This window comes from Pogona vitticeps, chromosome 2 (genome assembly GCF_051106095.1).
Source record: "Pogona vitticeps strain Pit_001003342236 chromosome 2, PviZW2.1, whole genome shotgun sequence".
NCBI classification, from domain to species: Eukaryota; Metazoa; Chordata; class Lepidosauria; order Squamata; family Agamidae; genus Pogona; species Pogona vitticeps.
Genome location: NC_135784.1, coordinates 279,605,767 through 279,629,975, shown reverse-complemented (window position 1 = coordinate 279,629,975; position 24,209 = coordinate 279,605,767). Strand labels below are relative to the sequence as shown.

The 24,209-nt window shown below is 38.7% G+C and overlaps 1 protein-coding gene and 1 pseudogene across 3 annotated transcripts; both read left to right on the top strand.

Annotated features, from left to right (window-relative positions):
• The first annotated feature begins 526 nt into the window (after positions 1-526).
• On the top strand, positions 527-1,199 carry LOC144586385 (protein LBH pseudogene; annotated as a pseudogene). Its single transcript, XR_013541177.1, has one exon. The product of XR_013541177.1 is annotated as a protein LBH pseudogene (transcript).
• A 5,320-nt stretch (positions 1,200-6,519) lies between these two features.
• MTX3 (metaxin 3) lies at positions 6,520-23,470 on the top strand. Of its 2 annotated transcripts, XM_020783737.3 has the most exons (9): positions 6,520-6,634; positions 10,815-10,884; positions 11,515-11,591; positions 13,113-13,205; positions 16,876-17,058; positions 17,866-17,942; positions 18,913-19,070; positions 19,418-19,506; positions 21,268-23,470. In XM_020783737.3, the coding sequence occupies exons 1-9, from the start codon at positions 6,554-6,556 to the stop codon at positions 21,376-21,378; spliced, it is 939 nt and encodes a 312-aa protein (XP_020639396.3). In that variant the 5' UTR covers positions 6,520-6,553; the 3' UTR covers positions 21,379-23,470. The 2 variants fall into 2 exon arrangements, with proteins under 2 accessions (XP_020639396.3, XP_020639398.3); XM_020783739.3 differs by lacking the exon at positions 19,418-19,506 and having other exon boundaries at positions 21,268-21,835.
• The last annotated feature ends 739 nt before the right edge of the window (positions 23,471-24,209 follow it).

Below are 24,209 nucleotides of genomic sequence, written 5' to 3'. Positions count from 1 at the left end.
GGATTTATTGATTCATTTAACCTTAATTCTTCATTCAACTGTTCACCATGTAACTTCTCTTGAGTCGCCAATGGGCAAACATCTGGCTCAAAAGGGTTCAAGGATTTATTCTCCCACGGTCCATGCAAGAAGGGGTCCCCTTCCCCTTCTAGGAGTTCCTTTTCTTCAGATCCTAATAATGGCAGGGTCTCCTTGTCTCGGGTCTCTCCCCAAAGGGGTTCCCTCTCTCTCTCAAAGGGTGTCCATGGTCCCGGAGGTACTCCCTCCTCCAGACTTCCTCCAGACACCATGCCCAACGTTCCTCTGCTTCCTGCACTACCACCTCCTTTTCCTCTCTTAGGTGTCGCCACCACTCACGGGCTTCTGACTCACCCCAATATGATGGCCTTTGGGGTAATCTTTGCCTCCTGTGGTAATCTGCCTCCTCACGGGGTACCTTCACCTTTTCCCATCTGCTCGTCCAAGGATCTTCCACCCATATTAGCTCCCAACCCCCTGGAGTTGGATCTCTCCCTCCTTTTATCTTTCCTATTCCCGCCTCTACCACGGACCTCCCCTTCTCTTCTTTTCCTGCCAATTCCTGTTCAGTTTGAGTAGCAACCTTTATTCTCAACAATCTCTCCTCCAGTTCCCAGGTGTCAATTCCCCAATGGACCATCTCTCTGGGTGGTGGAAGTGGAATACAGTAGTTTGAACCTCCTGAGTAACCTCAAGAGTGGACGGCACTCAAACGAAAGCCTCTATGCTCTCGTCTTGAATCTCACAGGATCGGCCTTAGTTTAGGGGTTGTGCTCTGCTGGAAAGCGCAACCTGCTCCTTGCCCTCTGTCTCCCCCAGGTCTCAGATACAAAAGGACATTGGGTCAGCCTCTTTCATTCGGACTTCATGTCTGTATTCTTCCCCATTCACTGCCCTGATTATTTGAGATCAGCTGACATGACTGAGGGGATGAATGCTCCATCTATGGACAAGATTGGCTTATGCCCTTGCAAAGATGGACTGTCTTATTAGACTTTCCAGACCCTTCTGATTTTGATAGTTATTGTAAGCTGAAGGATCATCTCCCTTCCATTGTGGTGGAACCAACAGATGTTGATGTGGAGAGTGGAGAGTTAAGATAGCCACCTGAGGAGTTCCTGGTCCTGGAAGAAGAGGAAGAAATCTGTGAGGAAGCAAAGAAAGAGAGCAAGGTGCAATAAATGACTTGGAGAGTGTTATCTATATACTACTTAAGATGCTTGCCATCTTGAAGTGGAAGAACAACTGTTTTGAAGAGTCTTTCTACAAACACATTCAATTTTGTACCTGCAAGATCTTAGTTTTTGATTTTTTTTCCATATTCTCTTAGTTCATTGACTTAATAGGATTTACACAAGCTTTGATTGACCATTCAGCATTAGCAATAAGGCACTATGTAACTTTCCTACCTCTGTTATTTCTCATTATTGCAATCACAGCAAATACCATTTCCTGTTGCTTCAGATACTCAATCAACAACCACTCTCCTGCTTTCTTTTTCCTCCGCTCAGTTGACTTTCAGGTTGTCTCCTCATTACTTTTTAATATATATACTGTATTAGGCTGCACATTGGGAAATGATCATCAAAAGTATATGCAACAGTTAATTTATAACTGGTCAAACATGTGTTTATTTAATCCACCAAAAATGTGAAAAACAGATTGATATTTTTGGGTGTTCTTTATTTGCTTCATGACTGAAGCTACAAAGTTTCTATATCCATGGTGGGCAAGCGCTGAGGTGAAAAATAAATCTTACAAAATCTCTGACTCCAGGAAGAGGGGTTTTACTGAAACCACAAAATATTTCAAGTCTCTCTATAAACTCTCCATAAAAATTGTAACCTTTTTGTAACACTGACTCAATAACAATGTGGTCCAAGTAATTTTTGTGCCTCTGAGGTATTTTGTTTCCTCAGCCCCCAGGTGCAATAAACATTAATTTATCCAAATGTTCTCTCTTAAAATTGCATGGTTTTCTTCTCTGCGAGCTACTGTTGTCAAAATAGTGACAGCAAGACAATTAGTAATGCAGAAAAAAAGTTGCATCTGCTTATACCATATCTCAAAAGAGGTTTCTAGAACTCCAGACTCTTTTGATTGTAATATGGCGGTTGCTATGGAGACCCAGCTTCAAATCCTCATTCTGCCCAATAAACTATATCATGACCTCTGAGCCTAAACTACTTCACAGGTGAGAGAGGAGGTGAGTAGGTGAGAGAGGAGAAGCATGTATGATGTCTTGATCTCCTTGAGGAAATGTCAGATAGAAATAAAGTACTGTATAGATTATTTTCAGACTTTTAAATGGCTAATTTAAGTCTTACAGATTTCAAATGTTGTACTCTGTAGTCAGACTGCTAGATCTAGACTCTAGACAGGGATGGCTATAGGGAACATGTAACAACAGCTTAACTTAGACCATTTCTAGGGCTACAGTTCATGTTACATTTAAAATAATAATAATTGCATTAACTAAACTCAAATTACTATAACAGAAAAAGGCTGACAAGCAAGACAAGTTGCTATACAAACATTTCCCATAGAAACTATATAATGAGAAGAGTTACTTTTTAAGCTAGTGCTGGATAAGACAACTTTGTTATTGCCTCCAGTAGCAGAGGCAGAATGCCTCTGTGTATCAGTTGCTATAGAACACAAAATGGAGGATGCGGTTGCACTCATGCTCTGCTGGTGGGCTCTCCAGAGGCAACTTTGTGAACAGAAGGTTGGACTAGATTGGTCTCAGTCTGATCCCACATTTCTAGTTCTATGTTAAGTCAACACAAAGATGGAAGAATCAAGAACATTTTTGAAAGAACTCTGGGGACGGGGGCAGAATTTAATTAGGCAAGCAAATACAAAAATGGTTGTAACATCTACTCACAACCTTCTAGTAACAGAAGAAGTTGAAATATGCTAATAGAAGAAGTTGAAATGTGTTAATATAGTGTCAAGGAATAGACATAAAAAGAAGTGTTGTGGCATGTTAAAGACAAAAAAGTTTTACTTGGCACAAGCTTTCGTGGACTGCATGGAGCATAGCCTCAGTAGACAGTCATTTGTACAAGCACTGGTTATACAGACTGAAATATTAACTGGTATAGCTAATATTATTAAAGTTATCTAAAACTTGGAAAGTAAAGTTTCAGAATTAAGAGGAACCTGACCATCCTCCTGTAGTTTTAAAAACACTGGCCAAAATCATGCTGCTAAATAGCGCATGCATAAGAGCAATTGGCCAAATGTATTCTTGCATTTTGCTACCTACCATGAACTAGTTGTGCAACTGGGTGCACCACCAATAGCAAAACATGAGCATCTCTGAGCTTGCAACACAGCTGGGCACCACTCGAGCAATTTCTAGTTCATTGTACAGAATACCAGCAGAATTCAGGCCCACTGTATTTTAAGTTGCTCTGCTTACTTTCAGGCCAATTCTAGATAAATAAACTTACAACTTTAACCAGCAAAGACAATAGCAAGTGAGCTATATTAAAGTTGTAGTGCAACAACTTGTAGTTCCATGTCTTGGACAAACAATACATTTCCTATTCCTGCTTTCTATACTACTAAGCATACCAAGGATTTCAGTCTTAGTTGTGGTCAAGGGTAGTGGTGTGCTGGAAACTGTGTTGAAACCCTATTAACATGGATTTTGATATTACCTGGTGGCCCCCTTGGGCTTCCTTGTCCTCTCTGTGTTTAGCCACCATCCTCATGGGAAAAAACTAAGAAATTCATTTTCCCCAGGGACAGTGTGTTTTTGCAAGTTATGCCCATGATAATGGAAAATATTTCAGAGTGGTTTGGATTTGAATTTGCAGTTAAGAGCCATTAAATTCACAAAAGACCTGCATGGAACAACTGAGCTGCTTGTATTTTTGGATAGTCCAGGAGGGAAGACAGCTGGCTTCAATTACTGTCAATGGTGAGCACCTGCAGTTCTAAATTTACTACTGTTAAAGGCCACAATCATAGGCATTTTATTCCCAAGAAATATGCCTTGAAAACACATCCAGTTGGAACTTACATTTGTTTATGAATGAGCATTGTGCATTTGCTGGATAGTCTGGCTGCTGTTTTGTCTACAACATATTGTGAAAAAAAAAGCTTTGTTTCATTTCATTAACATGAGTTGCAACAACTTTTTTCAGTTGTTTCACACCTGGAATATTAAATCAGCCAAGCAATCGCTTGGGGCCAAAATAACCAGTCTTTGGTTGGCTATGATGAAATACTGGACATAATGCAATAGAGCAATTTGAACTGCTCAAATAAAATAATGTTGCATAAAATAATGCAACAACATAATGTAATAGCAACAATAGATATGTTAAGTTACTGGATTTATGTGGTGAATAGAGATTGAGATGAACCACCAAAATGGCAGTTTGTTGTGGTTCATCAACCACAAATTTACCCAGGCTTTTTTTTTTTTTTTTTTGGACAGCCCATGGCAGAAAGAGACGGCTGGAATTGTTCCAGCTGGCTAGCCTGCTCTCTTTGCCTCTGCATGCACTGAGCCTTTAGAGCCAGATAAAGCTTGCTGGAACCGTTCTGTCAGGCTAGCCTGCTCTCTTTCTCTCTGTGTGTGCCAGTTAGCTGATTGGTGCACACAGAACCAGAGTAGGCTAGCCTGCCAGAACGGTGGTCTCCATTCCGGCAGCCTAGCTTCTGTTCTGGTGGAGGTGGTAGTGCAGCAGTTGCAGGACAAGGTAGGGAGGTGACAAGTGCAGTGGGAAGGGGGTGGGGGGCAGGCTGTGGGGGCAAAGAGATTGGGACTGCTGAAGAGCTGTTTGATGGGCCCATAGGCAGAAAGAGCAAACTAGGCTGCTGGAATGGCCGTTCTGGCAGTCTAGCTTGCTCAATGGGCCCAATGAAGAGACAAATAAAAAGGGTAAATATTTGTCACTTCATATTCATCGAGGCCATCGGAATATTACACTAATCAGCAATTTCTGACAAATAACACGATTCATGTTTTTATTTGTTCTCATGTCTGATGGTGAACACTGACTGCCATTAAAGAGCATAATAAAGCAGAAGCCTTTATGCTCTGATCTGAAACCAGAGGTTCTGGCTGAAATCCAGTAGCAGATCACAACTAGAACAGGCCCATTGAACCAGGAGGGATGTGGTGAATCAACTTCTCCTTAAGTTCCACTGATTCAGTGGCCCTACTGTAGTTGTGACCTACAGTACTAGTCAATTTCAGCCAGGGAATTATCAGGGAAGACTGCACAACATATTCACAAGCATATTCTTTTGAAGAATAATCTTCTGAAGAATCTGGTTTTAAAAAGCTACAGTGAAAACATCTGAAAGAAAGAATAACTCAAGAATAGATGGGACACCAATAGAACTATTTCAAGCTATAGAATTTGAATCTATCATAGGATGAAAATTGGTGGACGAAAAATCAATATAATACTGTAATTGAATATATTAAAATGGCAATATTATTGGCAGAAAGGAGCAATGGCTTGAAACTACTGCTAATGAACATAAAAGAAGAAAACACAGAAGTAAGATCTTGAATTTCAAGAAGACAGAGATCATTATTATGGAAGGATCATATTACTTTTAATGCTGACAATGAAGAAATTTGACTTTAATAAGGTTTTGTATCCCTTAGTTCAGCCATCAGTCCAAATGGAGACTGCAGCCAAGAAATCAGAAGATAAAGACCTGGAAGGACAGTGATACAAGAATGAGAAAAGATCTTAAGTGTAATGATGTCACTGGAGACTCATGCCAAGATCATCGATACGATAATATTCCCAATTAATGTTGGGAAAGCTGGACAGTAAAAACAATCTGACGGGGGGGGGGGGAATAAGTTCATTTCGAGCATGTGCTGGAGGACACATATACCTATACTACAGATCACCAGTTTAACAACTGGCTATTAGATCAAAGCGATCCCAAACTCTAGAAGAAGAAAAAAATGACTAAACTGAGCCCATCGTACTTTGGGCACATCACGAAACAGCAGGGCTCGCTAGTCAAGACTACAATGTTGTGGGACGGCTTGAAGGCACCAGAGAGAGAGAGAGAGGACCGAACGTAAGATCGATTAACTCCGGAAAGGATGGCTAGAGAGCTTGCAGGATCCGACCAGGGCTGTTAACCAAAGGCCCTTTTTGGGCGTCACTAATTCATAAGGTAGCGACAAGTCAGAAGCAACTTGAGGGCAATATAACAGCAAAAGCTGGGGGTCTCCCGGGGTGAGTCGTCCCCTCTTCCTCCATGCCAGGGCTAGTCTTTGGGGACAGTGGCTCTACAAAGAGTCTCACAGCAGAGGGGGCACCCCCGAAGCTCAGTCACTGTCGCTAGTTACGGAGGTAGACGCTCTCACTTTTGCGCCTGAGTCTACGCCGTAGCATCGTGAGCGCAGACGCAGCGCCCCTCAGAGCGAGCGACGGCGAGGAATCCCTTCTTAGCCAGTCTATGAAGAGTCCGGGATAATCCACGAGAGGAGGAAGGCGGGGCCAAGGGCGGCGCTTTAGGGGCAAAGGTTCGCCGCGTCAACATGGCGTCCTCCGTGGAACTGAACTGCTGGGGTGGCGACTGGGGCTTGCCGTCCGTACACGCCGAGTGTCTCGTTGTCATGGTAATAGCTAGGTTGACGGGTTGTGCGGACGGAGGCCGGGATGCTACGGGCTGGGCTGGGGCGAGGGCTTTAGGGAGCGCTGGGGTGGGGAAAGCGGTTGTTCCCCCCTGGTTTTATCGCAGACATTTCCAGTGTTGTTGACTGACCAGAAAAGCTTCAGAAAGTATACATTGAAAAAAGGACGCCTTTATAAAGCCTTTATAAACCATATCTCAAATGCCATATAGAAATATGGGAAGTAAATGTAAAGCTTATTACGATATACGTGCCTAGAGTTAAGCTCGCTGCGTTAAGTGGAGGTGATGTGAATGAGGTGTTCTCAATGACATGGTCATTGGCATCAAATTCACCCTGAGGGTGTCCCCAGAATTTGTGTGCCTGAAAGGCTGTGTGCCTTTGCAAAAACTAAGCACGAAGGCCTATTGCACATTGTGGTGTCGACATCTGAGAAGACACCTATACATGTGCACAGTAACTCGGGTCTTTCGATCTGAAAATGGGATACTGTAATAGGTACAGCCCCAGCATCAGAAAGATTAAACCGGAAATCTTCGCACAGGAAGAATTTTGTGACAAAAAAATATTTTCATTTACATGCTTCCAAATTGATTTAAAAATAAATAAATAAACAAATCCTGTGTTTCACATTGGAAGTGAGAAGAATAGGAACAGATTATTATATAGAAATTTTCATTCCTTTGAGACCTGATTCCCACAATGAGATTTGAAAACAATGGAACAGTTATTCCTATTTTTACATGTGGACATAAAAATTTTTAGGAGGAAACAAGCTGGTATGTTTAGGGAGTCATAATCTGAGAATATTTTCCATTGTTTTCCAGTTCCCTGCATTTTTAATGTTGGTTTTCTGTCACATGTTTGTGAGGGTTCGACTAGGCTCCTTTCTTCTTTCAAATAAATCAAGAGATTTTTGTGGTTTAGAAACAGGGGTGGTGTTTATTGATGTGTTCAACAGGTAAGCGATGCCAACAAAATTATTCCAACATTTCTCTCCTCCTGACAGTGGGTCAGCAAGGGGCTTCCATTCTTCGTTTAGGAACGGGTTCCCTTCACCCGAGTTCCACAGACCCAGCAGCCAGTCTATCGATATGTTCATGTTCACCATCTGTCCTGTCTCACCTTCCAGCAGGGGACGTCCCGGACGCCCGCCCACACGGTGCCTCCCTTGGATGTGTGGGTCTTCCAGGGTCCTCCCTGTACCCCATCCTCCTCATTTCGCTCACCCTCCATTCAAGCCTCTCTTTACTGTCTCTCTTTCTTCCCTTAACTTTCTCTGCCACTCTCTGGCTTCTGCTTCTCCCCAATAAGAAGGTCTCGGGGGAATTTCTCTCCTCTTTCTATAATCCGCCTCCACTTTTGGGACCCTCGGTCTTTCTCAAACTCCGGTCCAGGGGTCCTCCATCCAGACCCATTCCCAACCTGGCAGTAACTCCTCCTCTCTCCTCCTCATATTTGCCATCATCGCCTCTATCCCCACCCTCTTCTTCCGCTCTATTCCCACTGTTTTTCCCCGATTTCCTCCAACAGTTCATCTTTGTATTTCTCCTTTATTTCCCGGGTATCTGCCCCTTGCTGTTCTGGTCTCTTAGGATATAAGGCGGGCAGGGTCTGCATTTCTTTCTTGGTTGTAACGGAGAGGGATGGCACTCCGGCAAGAGAGCTATCACTCTCGCCCCCTGTCTCACAGTGTTGCTATGTCATAGCATGGAGTGGAGACACTTTAAAGCAGTGGTTCTCAACCTTCAGTCACCAGATGTTCTTGGACTAAAACTCTCAGAAGCCTTCACCACTAGCTGTGCTGGGGAGGATTTCTGGGAGTTAGCTTAATCAAGCAAAATAAATATTAACCATTACTGTGAGCCAGGAGTGGACAACTTTGGTTGATCTTCCAGTCTATTTTCTGCCACCCACCTGCCAGATCCTCTGGAGCATGCACAGACTGCCAGAAATACCAAACAAAATGAAAGCAGAAGTGGCTAGAAATGAATTTCCAACTTTGAAAAATGGCAATCTCCAGCCTTTGGAACTCCCTCCCAAGGGAAGCCAAGGTGGCCCATTCCTTGCTATCCTGCTAGCAATCAAAGTCATTTGTGTTCACCCAGGCTTTTTAGAAAGTGTTCGGTGGATATTGTACATTTTTACCTTCTTAAATGTGTTTTTTAATTATTTTAAGTATTTTTAAAAATTCAGTTGCTGCTTAATATGCAGTTTGTTCAATTAAAAAAGGTGTAAGTTTTAACTGTGTTTGTCTTTTAAATATTTTATATACAGTCTTGAGTACATTGAGAGACAGACAGAATATAAATAAAATTTATTATTATATTCAATGAAAGTTAATGTATTAAATGGTGCAGAGGGATACTGTAGTTGTTTATTTGAAATGTGTATTACCATTTTTGAAACTATTCATTACTGCTGTTTGTCTTTTCTGTCAAAGAAGTGGGGGAGAGTGGAGATCACAAAAACATTGCTGTCTTAGACATGGTATTCTGTATATGTGAATATGAGCCTAACTCAGGGACAGAATCCATACAGCTTTCTTGTCACATTTTGCCCCAGAGTTGTTTTTTCCCCTGAGCACACCACGGGAAAAAATACACCAAAGCATATCAGTTTAAACAAAATAGAGAACTGTATCTTCAATCCACATTTATTTGTGGCCATCCTATGGTACACAGCAACATAGATTTGATAAAATATACCTGTGGCTTTGACAAACTTTAGCACTGTCCATTTTAAGGGGGCATTGCAGATGCACTTTGCATACTTGTTTGCTTTGTGTGTGCATATCAGTTTCCTCTATTTCTCAATTATTCCTTCACTTATTTATAGTAAATACTTGCAAGTTAGTTTCTACAGCATCTACATTAGTTCAAACTCAGGAATATCCTTGTTGATATCCAGATCTCTAGAAGTTGAAGGCACATACATCAGTTCGTCTTTCTTTCTTTCTTTCTTTCTTTCTTTCTTTCTTTCTTTCTTTCTTTCTTTCTTTCTTTCTTTCTTTCTTTCTTTCTTTCTTTCTTTCTTTCTTTCTTTCTTTCTTTCTTTCTTTCTTTCTTTCTTTCTTTCTTTCTTTCTTTCTTTCTTTCTTTCTTTCTTTCTTTCTTTCTTTCTTTCTTTCTTTCTTTCTTTCTTTCTTTCTTTCTTTCTTTCTTTCTTTCTTTCTTTCTTTCTTTCTTTCTTTCTTTCTTTCTTTCTTTCTTTCTTTCTTTCTTTCTTTCTTTCTTTCTTTCTTTCTTTCTTTCTTTCTTTCTTTCTTTCTTTCACAAAAAGTCCAGTAAGGGCTTCCAAATAGTTCTAAAGTTGGTCAATGATCAATTAACACTGACAACTTTGGTAAATTATTGCAACGGTAAATTTTGTATCAAACAAAGGGAAGTTCTATAATATCTTTGTGTTAAACTGATTTGCTCCTGTCTGATCCCCTAGCACCAGTGCGTCCTTTATATAATTCTTTTTAATCACAATATGTTTTTAAAGGAAGAAAGTTCCTTTATTTCTGAATCCAGGTCAATCAGTTTTAAAACAAGTAATGTCTCTTAGTTCTTGACTGTATGAAGAACAGATGTCCTGTTGAAGTAAATTGTTTAGTAATTCTGACAGTTGAGTAGTATTTTTCTTTAGGCATCCTTCAGTCTTGAGAGATGTGCTCTGTATTGAGGACTTGGAACAGCATCTAGTGTGGCTGAAAAGGCCAATTCGAGAGTGACAATCCCTTCCACACTGAAGACAAATACAATCTGTCCCCTGTCCAGCTCCCTGATTTTGCTGCTTCTGGGACTGCCTCTTGGCCTTGGCCTGCTGGATAAGGGTCTCTTCAAATTGGGAGAGGTCCTGACGCACCACCTGCCTCCAGGCTGAACGCTCAGATGTCAAGGTTTCCCATCTGTTGAGGTCTATTCCTAAGGCCTTCAGATCCTGCTTGCAGATGTCCTTGTATCGCAGCTGTGGTCTCCCTCTGGGTTGATTTCCCTGCACTAATTCTCCATATCATAGCCTTTATTATGGTAAAAGCATGGTACAGTTATACCTCCTGAACACTGAGGGATGGACCCAGCTATAAGATGTTTCTTGATCCGTTACAATCTGTTTTCATGTTGTCTGAATACTGAAGGGTAAATCACTGACTATATTTATCTTTGCTCTTTTGTTACAGGCTTATGCTAGGTTTTCTCATGCACCATTGAAAGTGAACATTGTTGATCATTCATGGAACGCACCAAGAGGTATTGCTTTGCCATTTTAAATATGCATAACAGCTTTTAAAACAATAATTACCTATACACTTCAAGAAATTGGTTAGGCCTAATTCACAACCTAGTCCTATAGTCTGTTGTTCAAAGCAACCCAAAGCAAGCTGCCTTGTGTCCTTTTAAAGAGAAAGGTAGGGTAAAAAAATTAAATAAATAATAACCAGATGATAGGTCTGTATTAGTCAGATTTTTTATAGTACTATGTATTGCATTGATGCAGCAAAACACATAAACTGTTACACTAATACAGCAACTGAGGGTGGTGCAAGATCTTGTATGAATCAGATGTGGGCATATGGGGAATGATGGTATGATGAAGTGACAATGCTAATTATATTTTGACAGTAAAATCAAAAGCCAGCTGTTTATACCTGTTGTAATACTATAACTTTTTTAAAATTAGCAGAAATGCAAATATGTACAGGCCTATTAAGATACTGTTGCATCACATACATGAAAATCTGGACCAACAGCCCTTGCTTTTGACCTGATCAGATATCTCCTGTGAGCAAAAAGAGTTCCAATTAGTTCCCATTACTGTTGTTTTTTTAATGTTCTTGATTTCATGCTGAATATTATTAACATCAAATTCTTCATGTTTAGGGAGTGTACCATTATTGATATCAGATGACACTGTTATTTCTCAGCCAGCAAAAATATTAAACTTCTTAAGAAAAGAGGTAGGTTTTCATAACTATTAACCCATGTCTCAATACATGTAAAGTTTTTTTTTTTGGGGGGGGGGGGCTTCTTTTGTACAGGATTAATTAGTTCCCGTACATATAGTTCTCCAGCTAGGGCTTCTCTGGAATCTCTCTTGTTTGAGGTATAAAACATCAAAATGTGTCTCCTAATAAATCAACAATCTCATACTAAAGTAACACAAGAGAGAGTCAGGGAAAGATTGTGCTTGGTTTCAATTGTGGACTGTCTCACAATCAGTTCCAGTAGTGAATTATAGTAAGTACTTGCAAGTTAATTGCAACACTTGTCCATGGGAAAAGTTGAAATGTGCTCCCATAAATCTCCAATTTTTCAGATTCTCTTTATACAATACGGAAGCCAAACAGGAGCACAAAAAAATGTTTATTAACCTTGTACATCTATTAGAAGAATGAAGGTGGTGTTTTGTTTTTTTTGTGATGTGCTTTTTCTGTTCTTCTCTGTCACTAAATACACCTCATATTCTAAAATCACATTTTAAATATATAAATATGAGTAGCTGATGTTAATATGAATTTGTGTAGACATTGCTGAGCCTAGAATTAGGTGTCTGTAAGGCTGACTACAACAGTGTTCAGCCCACTGCTTGGTCTGCTATAGGGACAGACTGGTTTGCTCCTGAAGATGGTAATCGAACAAAATCTTTGCTGGAGCGAACCAGCCCACCTCCAGAGTAGTCCTATATGCACCTTTCTGAGCCCCCGTTAGGGGCTTCTACTTTTTTTTGGTGGGGGTTGGATTGCTCTGTTTTGGTCTGTTTCCAACACATGTTATTGTTGGAAACAAATTGAAAGTGATCCTCTAAGGTGCCAATATTGTGAAGTGGCTTAAGACAGCCACTTCAGGATATGGGCAAATGAATCACTTCCTTGGCTCCTTGGAGGTGCTAAGGAAGTGGGGGGGGGGAATCAAAGTGTAGTGTATTAGGGCAACAAATGTGCACTGCACCGCTTAAAAAACCCGAAAAAAACAAATGGAAAGCTTCCCGCCCCGAAAGCTTTTGTTCGCTTTTCTTTTAAAGATCTGGTTAAGAGTCTGCTTAATTCAGCTGCAGGCAGGCTCTCAACCTATTTTTTTTTTCATTTCCTTGGCCCCTCCATGGACCTGAGGAAGCAATTAATTTGCCATTTCATAATATGAGCAAAGGCTGTGAACTAAATAAGGTCGTTTGACGTCTCTGTGTCATTTGTGTGAGGACTGCATGAAATGGCATTCTGAACCTCCTAGTGATTCTATTTATGATTCTATTTATCCATCCCTGTCTTTCACACTATGTAGTCCAGTAATCACACTGGCATTGCATTTCACAACATTGAGTTAAAGGAAGTGTTCATATTGTAATTTTATTGTTGTCCTATATGTTTTGTGCAGTAGAGAATGTATAAGTATTCAGCTTTATAAGGACCCTCAGTTTTAGTTTTAATTTTTCTCTTTGAAACATTTCATATGACTGCTGCATGTTTTTCTTCTACTATCAGAAGTATAATGCTGATTTTGAACTATCTGCAAAAGAAGGGGCTGATACACTGGCCTATATTGCACTTCTTGAAGAAAAACTACACCCTGCAGTGGTAAGAAACAGTTTTTATTTGTAACCAAAATTAAAGCTTTGGGGTACAAGCTACCCTAAATCAAGCAGATGGTTAGGTTGCTCACTGACATTAGTGGGACTTACGTTTGGGTTGCACTTTCTGTGTGTGTTTACAATGAGAAGTTTAAGTAAACAACATTGACTTAGGGAATCCATGATCACTGTTAAAATCAGGTCCCAAATCAGCATTCAGATTTGAGACATTTTAGCAGAACATTGAATATCAGGTTATTTCAGTAACCAAAACCTCAAGCTGCTCCTCCTGTGGTGGTTGCTGTTAAGGTTTTGGGCCCATTTTTTACAGATGTGATGGCAAACCTGTGTATGGCTTGTACCAGTTTAAATAGCAGGTGGAGGCTCACATGATTGTATATTCTTAAATAAAAATGTTAAAATCTCTAAAAAGAAAGCAAGAAGTTCATAAGAAGGATGCTACCACTTGTGTCACTGAAACATTGATGTACCATGTTTCTGAGGATCAAGTTGGCTTATATGAAAGTCATCATAATCAAACAAAAAAACCAAAGTAAAATTAATATAGAAGCTACAAAATATAACTCATTAGTCAAATGCCATTAGCTAAATAGATGCGTCATGCACGTTTTAAAACGTCATGAGAGATAAACAGCTACAGACCTCTCTAAGGCTTAGCATTTTCTCTGATAAGCCATCTTTTTTTAAAATTCTGAAATATGCAGAAGTACAAAAACTACAGAAAAAGGAAAAAAATCATACATTTCATATATATCAAGGACAATTGACAGTCCATTTACATAGTTTATATAATCTTCTTATAACCTATATAACATATAGATGTTAAAATAAGGTTATATAAACTCTATACTATATATATTATTTTAAACAGTGTCGTATTTTATTTTTTGTTAACATTTTAGAGTGAACTCTATTCGTTTTATGTAGTACTTTTTGCAAAGTTGGTTCTATACACCTTCAAATTATTTATAATGGACAAAATAGTTTCCCCACTTTTTCAAATTTTCTAACTGGCTGTGACAGACAGGTGAGGAACCATTCCTGTCCATCACAATGGAACCCTGATTCAGGAGCCAATGACTGTACAGAAAAGGCGGGACTAGGGATATATAAGAGAATGGATGACAGTTAAAGAGCAGTTAGTTTTGGAGTTAGAGAGGACTTCAGTTAGGGATGAAGTAGGGACCTCAGTTAAAGAGAAGAGGTGAGGCAGTTAGGACCAGTCTTGTGTTAGTAAAGAGTAATAGAGAGATAGGGAAAGAAATGAATAAGAAAAGAAATGAATAAATACTTGTACAGTGGTGCCTCGCTTAACGAGCGCACCGTACAACGAAGAATCCGTATAGCGATCCCTTTTTGGGGATCGCTATACAGAGCTGCCCCAATCGCTGCACTCGCTTTGCGACGATTGGGGCGTCCAGCGGCCATTTTGGAGCCGCCGATCAGCTGATTGGCGGCTCCAAAATGGCCGCCGGACCGTGAAAACATCGCTGGAGGGGTAAGTTTGGGCGCCTATTGGAACGCATTAAACTAAGTTTAATGCGTTCCAATAGGCTTTTCCTGCCCCGTACAGCAATGTTTTCGCATAGCGAAGGTTAATCCGGAACGGATTAACCTCGCTATACGGGGCACCACTGTATTGACATGATTCTACATAAGCAAATATAAATGTTACTAAAGCACAGTTGATTGATTAAATGAAATAAGACCATCCATGATTTACTTTATATGATTTACTTATGAACACTTTAATAAACTTTGTTTGATTGAATAACACTGATTGAAGAATCAAATTTGATGTATTGAGGAGTTATTCCTCTGGTGGCAGTGGAAAAAAGGGTTGAAAAATAAATGTCACACCCGAAAGTGAACCTGGGTTGTGTGGAAAAACAAACAGGGGAATGTGTGCGTGACGCTGGCCTTCTGTTTACAGAATTTGTGAGTTTTGCCGTTGTGGCATATTCAAGCATTTTAACTCTCCAGTCTTCTTTCATTGGCTATGTTTCCATTTTCTACTTTGTTGCTATTAGTACTGTAGCTTCTGCCAGCATACTGTATAATTGAAAAGTTCTTGTGAAGATTTTCCTAAATTATCTGGTGTTATTCCCAAGACCATGGTCTTTGGTTTCATTTCAATTTTAAAATCATTTGCATTTCAGAATGAATGTATTTCCAGAATTTATTTCTCTTTTTGCAAGTACATGACATGTGGTAGTGTGGACCTTCAACCTCTTGGCACTTCAAACAGAGACCTGGATAGATTTTGTCCATAATTTTTATGTCTTTTGGAGTTATATACCATTGATGATACATTTTGACAGGCCATCTTCTTGGTCTTTGTTAAGATTAAGTAGCTTTTCTATGTCTATTTTCCTGATTGCTGTTCATGAAAACAAGGCCTATGACACTGTAAAAACTCAGCTAACAGATACAGAAGATTTCAAACTCAGTCTGAATGTGTAATTTCAAATTTGATACTTCCACTGCCCTAAAATACTGCTAGTGTAGCTGGATAGCTCTGTGCAGCAGGAGTCAAATTTCTTTTTTATGACAACAAATACAGTGACTGCAGAAGAATTCCCCCTCTTGGATGCACAAGACGATGGAAATAGAGTCATAATCTTAAATGCAATTTTCAGTAGCTTATGTGTAGGGATACAGAGAACTATTTATAACAGGCATTGCAGAGAAGTAAAGTAGAACAACAGGAAATGAAAAATAAGAAATCTACTCTGTAAGATCAAATAAGTCAATGTAAAATTTAAATCAAGGTTAGGGATGTGGAAAAATCAGCAGGAGAATATAGTTTCTGATCAAGATAAAATAAAGAAAAGATCAAAATAATACATTCAAGAACTATCTAGAAGAGATGCAAGGAAGAAGAATCTCTGAAGAACCTGCAGTTTTAGAAAGTGGTCAAAGCTGCTCTGAAATAATACATTAGCTACTTGAGGATTTAAGAAGAAAATCAGTTTATAGGTTACAAAAAAGCCTTTGACTAGGTGGATAGTGAAAAGCTAGGAATCATTTTAAAAGATATGTGTGTGCATCTCAACCTTTGATTGTCTTGATATATAGTGTATAGCTTGGACAGGAGCTTCGTGTTAGGGTAGAATCTAAAGAAAAAGCAGGCTTTCCAAATGACAAACCTGTCAAACAAGGGTGTATTTTCTCTCCCCACCCATTCAAGCTATAGGCAGAACATGTCATACAGAAATCTGGGTTAGATTCTGATGCAGGAGGAGTGGAATGAACTTCAGTAATTAAAGTGGAATATTTGGTGGAATACACATCAACCATTTATGATATGCAGATGATACCCTATTAATTCATAATTATTAATCATGACTTGATGGCATATACCCCAGCAGTTGAATGGAATATTTCATGTACTTATTATCTTTTTTGATTATCTTTGGTCAGTCAGTTTCAATTCTGTGCTGAAGCTCTGGGCTTTGTGCATAAGACTGAGTGGGTGGGTAAGCCAGTGATTATAAATTCAGTCATAGCTGGGTTTTGAGTCTGATGATCAAACAACTGTTTCAGTACTAGAGCTGCCTACTTAGCTTTTTAAAAATCTACTGATGCACAAAAATTGGAATATGGGAGTCTTGTGTTCATTTTGAATGTTAATGTTCTTTATCATCATGCTGTAGCTGTACACTTTCTGGGTTGAAGCTGATAATTACTACAATGTGACAAAACCATGGTTTGCTTCAAGGATTCCATTTCCATTGAATTGGTATCTGCCTAGAAAAATGTCCAGGGAAGCACTTAATAGGATCTTGCTGACAAAAGGTGGGCCTCCACTATACACGATCACTGAAGTGGAAGCACAGGTATGTTTTGCTTACAGATTTGTTTTGTTTGACTGTTCCTTTGAGAATTTATTTTACGAGTAATTGAGCTCTAACATTCATGCAAGTGTACTGTTATACACTTAAAATAATGCCTGTGAACTTGTAAAAAGTATCTAAAAAAACAAAAATATACTCATAATCTGTCTACTATCAACCATTTGTATCCTAGTCTATTTTCCACTTTACATGGCTCTACCCACTTCCTGTTTTTTCACTGTATGACCTCCCTGTTCTGATATTTTGTTGGAAGACAGGGATCTTGTGTTAATTACATCTGCTGTGACCATCTCATGGAATAGTTATAGCACTCTAGTATATGCAGGACTGTCTCTGACAACTGCTCAGACCCTTTTGTTGATAGAGAATGTGTCAGACCAGAGCAGAGAGACTGAATAAATAATACCAGTTTTTTTCTATCTGCAGAGACTTAACACATTTGTTCAATGGTACAATTTAAGAAGTTAAACTGTAGTGCCTTTTGGAAAGCCCTCTGGCACTGATTCTGTCCTCAATCTGGAACTAAATTAAAATGTTGCTATTCATGCAAGGTTTAAGATTAATAGTACTGCTATACTGTTATTTAAAGTGTACTGTTGTTATATGTCCACTATGTAAGTGCATATATTTAGAACTATAACTTTGGATCTTCCTTAAGCTAGGATGAATTATGTGGTATGCATTATACACATGGATTCTTGGCTGTCCATCAAACAGACATGGCATTAATTTGCATATAAAATTTCTAGGACAGATCTCTTCAGATAAGCTTTGATTTCTTCCTTTTAGATCTACAGAGATGCCAAGGAATGCCTCAATCTTCTGTCACATAGACTAGGGACATCTCCATTTTTCTTTGGAAATATGTGAGTTCAGACATAATGTTTCAGTGCAAACAGAATGACACTTCAAATATTAAAATCCAGAATACTTTTTAAAAAGATCTCACAAATTGGAATCTTGGTGTTTTCCAAGTACTATTGCAAGTGGAATTATACACTTGCATGCCAGTGAAACAGCTACTGACAAAACAACAGTGTATTCCTTCATGCATCAGGCAGACTGTGTGCATTTTTTCTTTTCCTCTTAATAAGATGAAAAACACATAATGCTTATCTGTTTAAATAGTTATTTACTTTTTTTAAAATCAAAAAGTAACCTGTAAGATGGTTTTCAAATGCAAAAATTGTTCTATGCTTTGAAAGTAACCAGCAAGTACTTTATAATTATCTACGGAAAACATAGATAATTGTTGTGGTGGTAGTTGTTATAGTGCCCAGCTGGACCAGTGGTCATTCTGGATGGTTCACAACCCCCCAAACTAACACACTGCAAGTGACCTTGTTATTTAACTTGTTACTTCCAAGCTCTGGAGGCAAAGCAGGGACTGAGGTCTGGAGTTTGTATAACTGTGTGCTGGCTTATTTATTGTTCAGTATGATTGTCCTGTTGTCTGCAAACAAGTTTAGAATATGACAACAGATTATGTGTTATAACTGTATGTGCAACACCCTTGATATGTATAGTAAAACAGAGTATAGCTGGATGTAATGAACAACTGTTTCTTCTAAACTGTTCAATGGAGCTGTTTTATAATCATGATGATAGCATCCAGTTTTAAAAACTATTGTGAAAATGATGTATTTTATATAGTGTGAAACACATTTCGTTCCCCCATCAGTTCACTCATCTCACATTAGTGAGCAAAATATGAGACATGCAAGAATCTTCAAACACAGCTGGTATAAAATCTAGCTCTACTGTATATATTTTTCTTTATTTAGAAAGCACCTTGTGGACGTTGAGGTAACAGTGTCCTTTATTTGTTATCTTTAGGCCTACAACTCTGGATGCCTTTGTGTTTGGTTTTCTTGCTCCTCTTTATAAAGCACCATTCCCCAAAGTTCTGTTACAAGATCACTTGAAACAGCTTCCTAATTTGTGTCGCTTCTGTGATGACATTTTGACTTGCTACTTTAGAGTAAACTTATCACGTAAGTCATAGAGGTTTCCGTTTCATCATACACTGTTTTCAAAAGTGGAATATGTATACCTATGCTAAAAGAATACTAGACTTAATTTTTTTTCCAGACAAATGGGTGCCTATTATTTCCAGCATTTCAAGGATTTTTAAAACAGAGTATAAAGGACTTAGGGCCTTATAGCAAAAATCTAGTCTTTATATCTGCCAATGTAAAATACTGTAGATTTTAGCCTATCTTGATTAGGGTATGTGCAGTTCCTGGCTTTCTGTTCTTTGAGAAACACCTTTAAAGGTTAGAAAGGGGACTTGCAAATCTTCCTAACCCTTTTTCTCCTCCTGTATGTCTTGCCTATTTAGGCATCTCTCCATCAAGCCAAGACACAGTAGATGCAAATCTGCAGAAGCTCACACAGCTTGTAAACAAGGAATCCAACCTGATTGAAAAGGTTCCTTTTTATTTCAGTTTTTTGCACTTTTCTTTTGTTCACAACTGAGGACCAAACTAGACATGATGATGGCAGTTCAAGGCACTTGGGCCAACTGTGTCTCTCAGATATAAACCGGTTGTGAGAGTCAGAAAGAAAAGGGGTTATAGAGCTAAACAGAGGAGAGCAGAATCCAACTCCCCCTACCCTGACTCCCACATTATCTTGCCACAAGTGCTTATTTCCATAATCAGCCTCTGATGTTGAAGGCGCCCTTGGCTGGGAGAAGAGCATTTTTGAAGGGGCGCTGGATAGAGAGAAACAGGAGGATGGATGGGATAATTAAGTTCACTTACAGCTTTTGCTTTTAGAATCACAGCCACCACATCAGTCTTTCTGCTTTTGGAGGGGAAAGTTCCATGGCGAGTCTTTTAAAAATGCAACCAACTATCAAGTCTAGTTTGGCCCCCAAATTAGTATCTTAGTAACCTTGCTAAATATAGTTCAGAAGATGTCATATGACATGGCCGTTTAATTGTATTCAAGATTACATTGGTTAGCTCAGAAATTTCAGTATATTCCTTTGTTTCAAAAGTGAACTAGGCAACAATGTTTGAATCCCTTGTTTTTCTTAGTAGGAGTATGTATCTACAGCAGTAAATCATGGATTTCATCAGTTATCTATAAGTTGGTAGAGGAATCTTATTAACCACAAAAGTCATATAAAGAATCTTTACAAAAGCTGAGAATCATCACATTAATTTTTGGCTTGCTGTTTAGATATGATTACCAGTGATTATCAAATAAAATGTCAGAACTTCAAAATAATATGGCTACACTCTATATTGCTGGTTCTGTCATTTCCCACCAGAAGTCATTAAGGCAGCAATCATGTACTCATTTACCTGGGTAGGTCCCAGTGAATTCAGTCAAGCTTACTTCTGAGTCGAAACCATAGGATTTCATTGTGAATTGTAATGATACACGATTTGGTTGTGCAATATTTTTTTGGCTTGAAAGTATTTTTATCAGCCCTTGCCTCTTGAAAATTCATCATCCTCTTGCGATGTAAATAGTTGCTGCATTCATGTCACACTGAACACTCCTTACTGTTAACTAATCATTGCTGGTAATCTCTTCTAGTCTTACCACTGATTTCTATTTGCCTGCCAGTATGGAATGCAATCATATTCCTAGAAGTTATTTAGATGCTAACCTACAGCATGGAAATAGCATTTCCACAAATAGTTTTTGTGCCTCTGGAATTGAATTCAGTCTAACACCTATAATGATGGGAGGCATTGTCTGATCTTCTCCAAGGAATATGCAGTCCTGTAAGAGGAGGGAGACCAAATTTCTGTATGGCAGACCCATTCCCATCTGCCCCTATTTGTGCAGCAAAGCATTTCTTGCATGGCTAAGGTAACAGTTAAAATTTATGTACCCTGGTACTGACCATACCTGGAATAACTGTGTTTGCAGATAAAGCAAAGGAAAGTGTGATGCTTATATCCCACCCCATAGCATTTAAAGCACTCTCTGGGCAGTTTACCATTTAATTATGCAGGCTACACATTGCTAGAACGGACATGCTTGTCAATTGCAATTCAACAACTGAAATATAAATCACATTTATAAATAGAGTAAAAGAATATTCACCTTTGGTCTTGAGGAGAATACTCCAATATGTTTTTAATTGCTTTATTGAAAATAGCATAATTGAATTTTTCATACAGATGCCTTCTTCAGATATCTGATTTGGCATATATATTATTTCTGCAGATGGATGATAATCTTCGTAAGAGTCCTCAGCACCCTCCACGGAAGCTGACAACTCTCAAGCTTTCTGCAACTGGGGAAGGAAACAGTTCACCAAACCGCTTATCGCCCTGAGAGTTTTAGATTCCTATTTATACATATATTCTACTATGACGTCTGTCTCTAATCAAAGTTTGCACTAATTCTATGTGTCCATAGTACTGGGAGAAGGATGAATTGTCTAATCATTACAGGCACATTCATTTAAACAGTGCACGCTATGGACACAGACACATTAGATGTCCAAGTTGACTATAGGCAGAATTCTAGACTATTTGTACAGTTCAGTATATAGTCACCTTAAGTGCTGCATAATGCTTGCTTTTTAGAATTAGTTCATTTCTTGACCAAAACCTTGGATTTCACTCTTGAGAATATGCAAATAGATCAACTTCTTCTATTACATTAAGCTTCAGTTTTGATTACAATCATGTTATAGCTCAACTTTATTGCTGTGTATGGTAAAAGCTGCTTGATCACAACTTTTAATATTTTTATAGATTTTTAATGAAGTTCAATTACTGAAGGAAAATTAGAATATCATCTTACGTCCATGAAGAGCGACAAACAGTGGCTGAAATCCTGTGCCTTTGTTATACAAAAGTCATAATATTCTGGCATGCTTAAATGGCAAGCAATGAGTCCCCTTGGGATTCTCGAATAATCAGCAAGTCAGAGAGGATGTGCACCCTTGAGAATGTCAGCAGTGACTTGTTAATGGCAGGCTATGAATGGCAGAATGGTACACCTTTTACATACAAAAAGGTATATGATTTCAGCTGGAGAGGTATTTGCCATTTTGCTCAGGCTCTTATAAAATAACTATTGCACTGCCATTTCATATTAGTATCTCTGTTCAAGTCTGATCTTAATTAGAAATGGGTTAAGCTTGACCAGCCTCCATGGGAGCTTGTCCACTTTCAGTATTGCAATATATTAGCTTATTGACCTTACAGCTACCTATTTGACTTTCCAAGGTGCACCAGATGATGCCACAACCCATTAGAACAATTTTTCAAGGGCCTGCATCTAACATGAACAAGCTTTGCTTATCCTTAATCTGGATCCAGTTCATTATGTAAGGCTTCAGTTTATCTTGGCCTGACTTTAGATCCATTAGCCTTTGTTTTTATGTATTACTAAAATAACCAGTGGTATAGATTTTCCTCTGGGTTAATACAGGTATGTAACTTAGTGGACTGAAGGGATAAAAAGGTGTGTTTGCGTTCTGCTATGCAGAGTTGATGATGAGCATTTCACCATAAATTAAGCTGTAGTGGCAGCCCACCATTCAGAACTGATATGTGCTCAGGTCTGTCCCTGGCAGTGCAACAGATGTGGAAATAATACTCAGACAACATCTCTGTACGCACACTGTTGTGACTGTATGCATGGAGAACCCCTAGATCTGACTGACTGTGGAGCATGCATTTATACATTCATTTGTAACATTCTGTGTAATTTAATTATGTAACATTAATTTATGATGGCCTGAGATACATTTCATATTAATAATAGCTATGTCTGAGTCACCAAACAATTTTATTCTAATTATCACTGGCCAACTACAGTATTAGGTTGCAGTGGGGCCAGATAGCTCAAATCCTGGAGGCATGGGGACTAGTTTATAACAGCAGACCACATCGCAAATTGAGCAAGAGGCAAAATGTCTGGAAACACTCCCCACTGTTATCTTGAGGATCTCATTCTATACAAGAATGACAAAATTAGGGTGGGGTGTGGGGACCAGAGGCTGGTCAAGGATCATTGTTGGTCCTCACTGTTCTAAAATATAATTCTGAATGTGCAGTATATCCAAAAATATTTTTGAAATAATACTCAGCTAAAGTGGCAACTGTCCTGAATCAACTGATCATTTGAGTTCTGATTCTAAAGAAATAATTTTAATACAGAAATAAAGTACATCTGACTTTCATCTGATTTGATTTTGTCCAGTCAACCAAATGTGATATTTTTTCTCTAAATTATTTGCAGTGTTCTGTATATGGAGGGGAAGAGCTGTATAAACAAGTGTGTAAATCATGTATATAAATGTACTTAGAGAATATTACTTTGTAAATTAAGGAATGTAAAGATCTTTCTCCTATCTTGTTATTTATAACAGTACTTTTAATGTATAGCAAGAATAAATTTAAGTTTCATGTTACTTCTAGTATGTGGCTTTTAGATTTTTCAAGCTGCAGATGCTGCACACATTAGATAATCAGGAGAGGCTTTTCTCTCCGTCCCACAACCTTCACAGTTGCATTTGTTGGGTACATGGGAGAGGGCCTTCTCTGTTGCTGCTCCCAGACTTTTGAATTCCCCCCTATATGAAGCCAGGCTGGCCCCATTTTTACTGTCTTTCAACAAGCAGGTGCAGACCTTTCTCTTCAGGCAAGCTTTCCCTTAGTAACTGGCTGCCTGAATAAGGTTTTAAATGGATTGTTATACCTTACTGCTTTGAATATGTTTTGGTATTGCTTATGTTCTGTAGTATGGCATCTGTTTGATCCTTTTCAGTATTTGTATACTCACTATTGTTAGCTTTAAATACTGTCTTTTAATGATGTAATCCACCTTGGGTCCTTTTTAAGGAGAAAGATGGGGTAAAATATGATAGATAGATAGATAGATAGATAGATAGATAGATAGATAGATAGATAGATAGATAGATAGATAGATAGATAGATAGATAGATAGATAGATAGATAGATAGATAGATAGATACATAGATACATAGATACATAGATACATAGATACATAGATACATAGAATCTTAGGGGTATATGTTAAAGAAAAAAATGGCCATGGCTAATCTTGACAAGAGACATGGAGTGAGTTTACATCATCTTGCTTTTCTAAAACATTTATAACTTACCAAATGATTGTGATAGTTTTGTAAA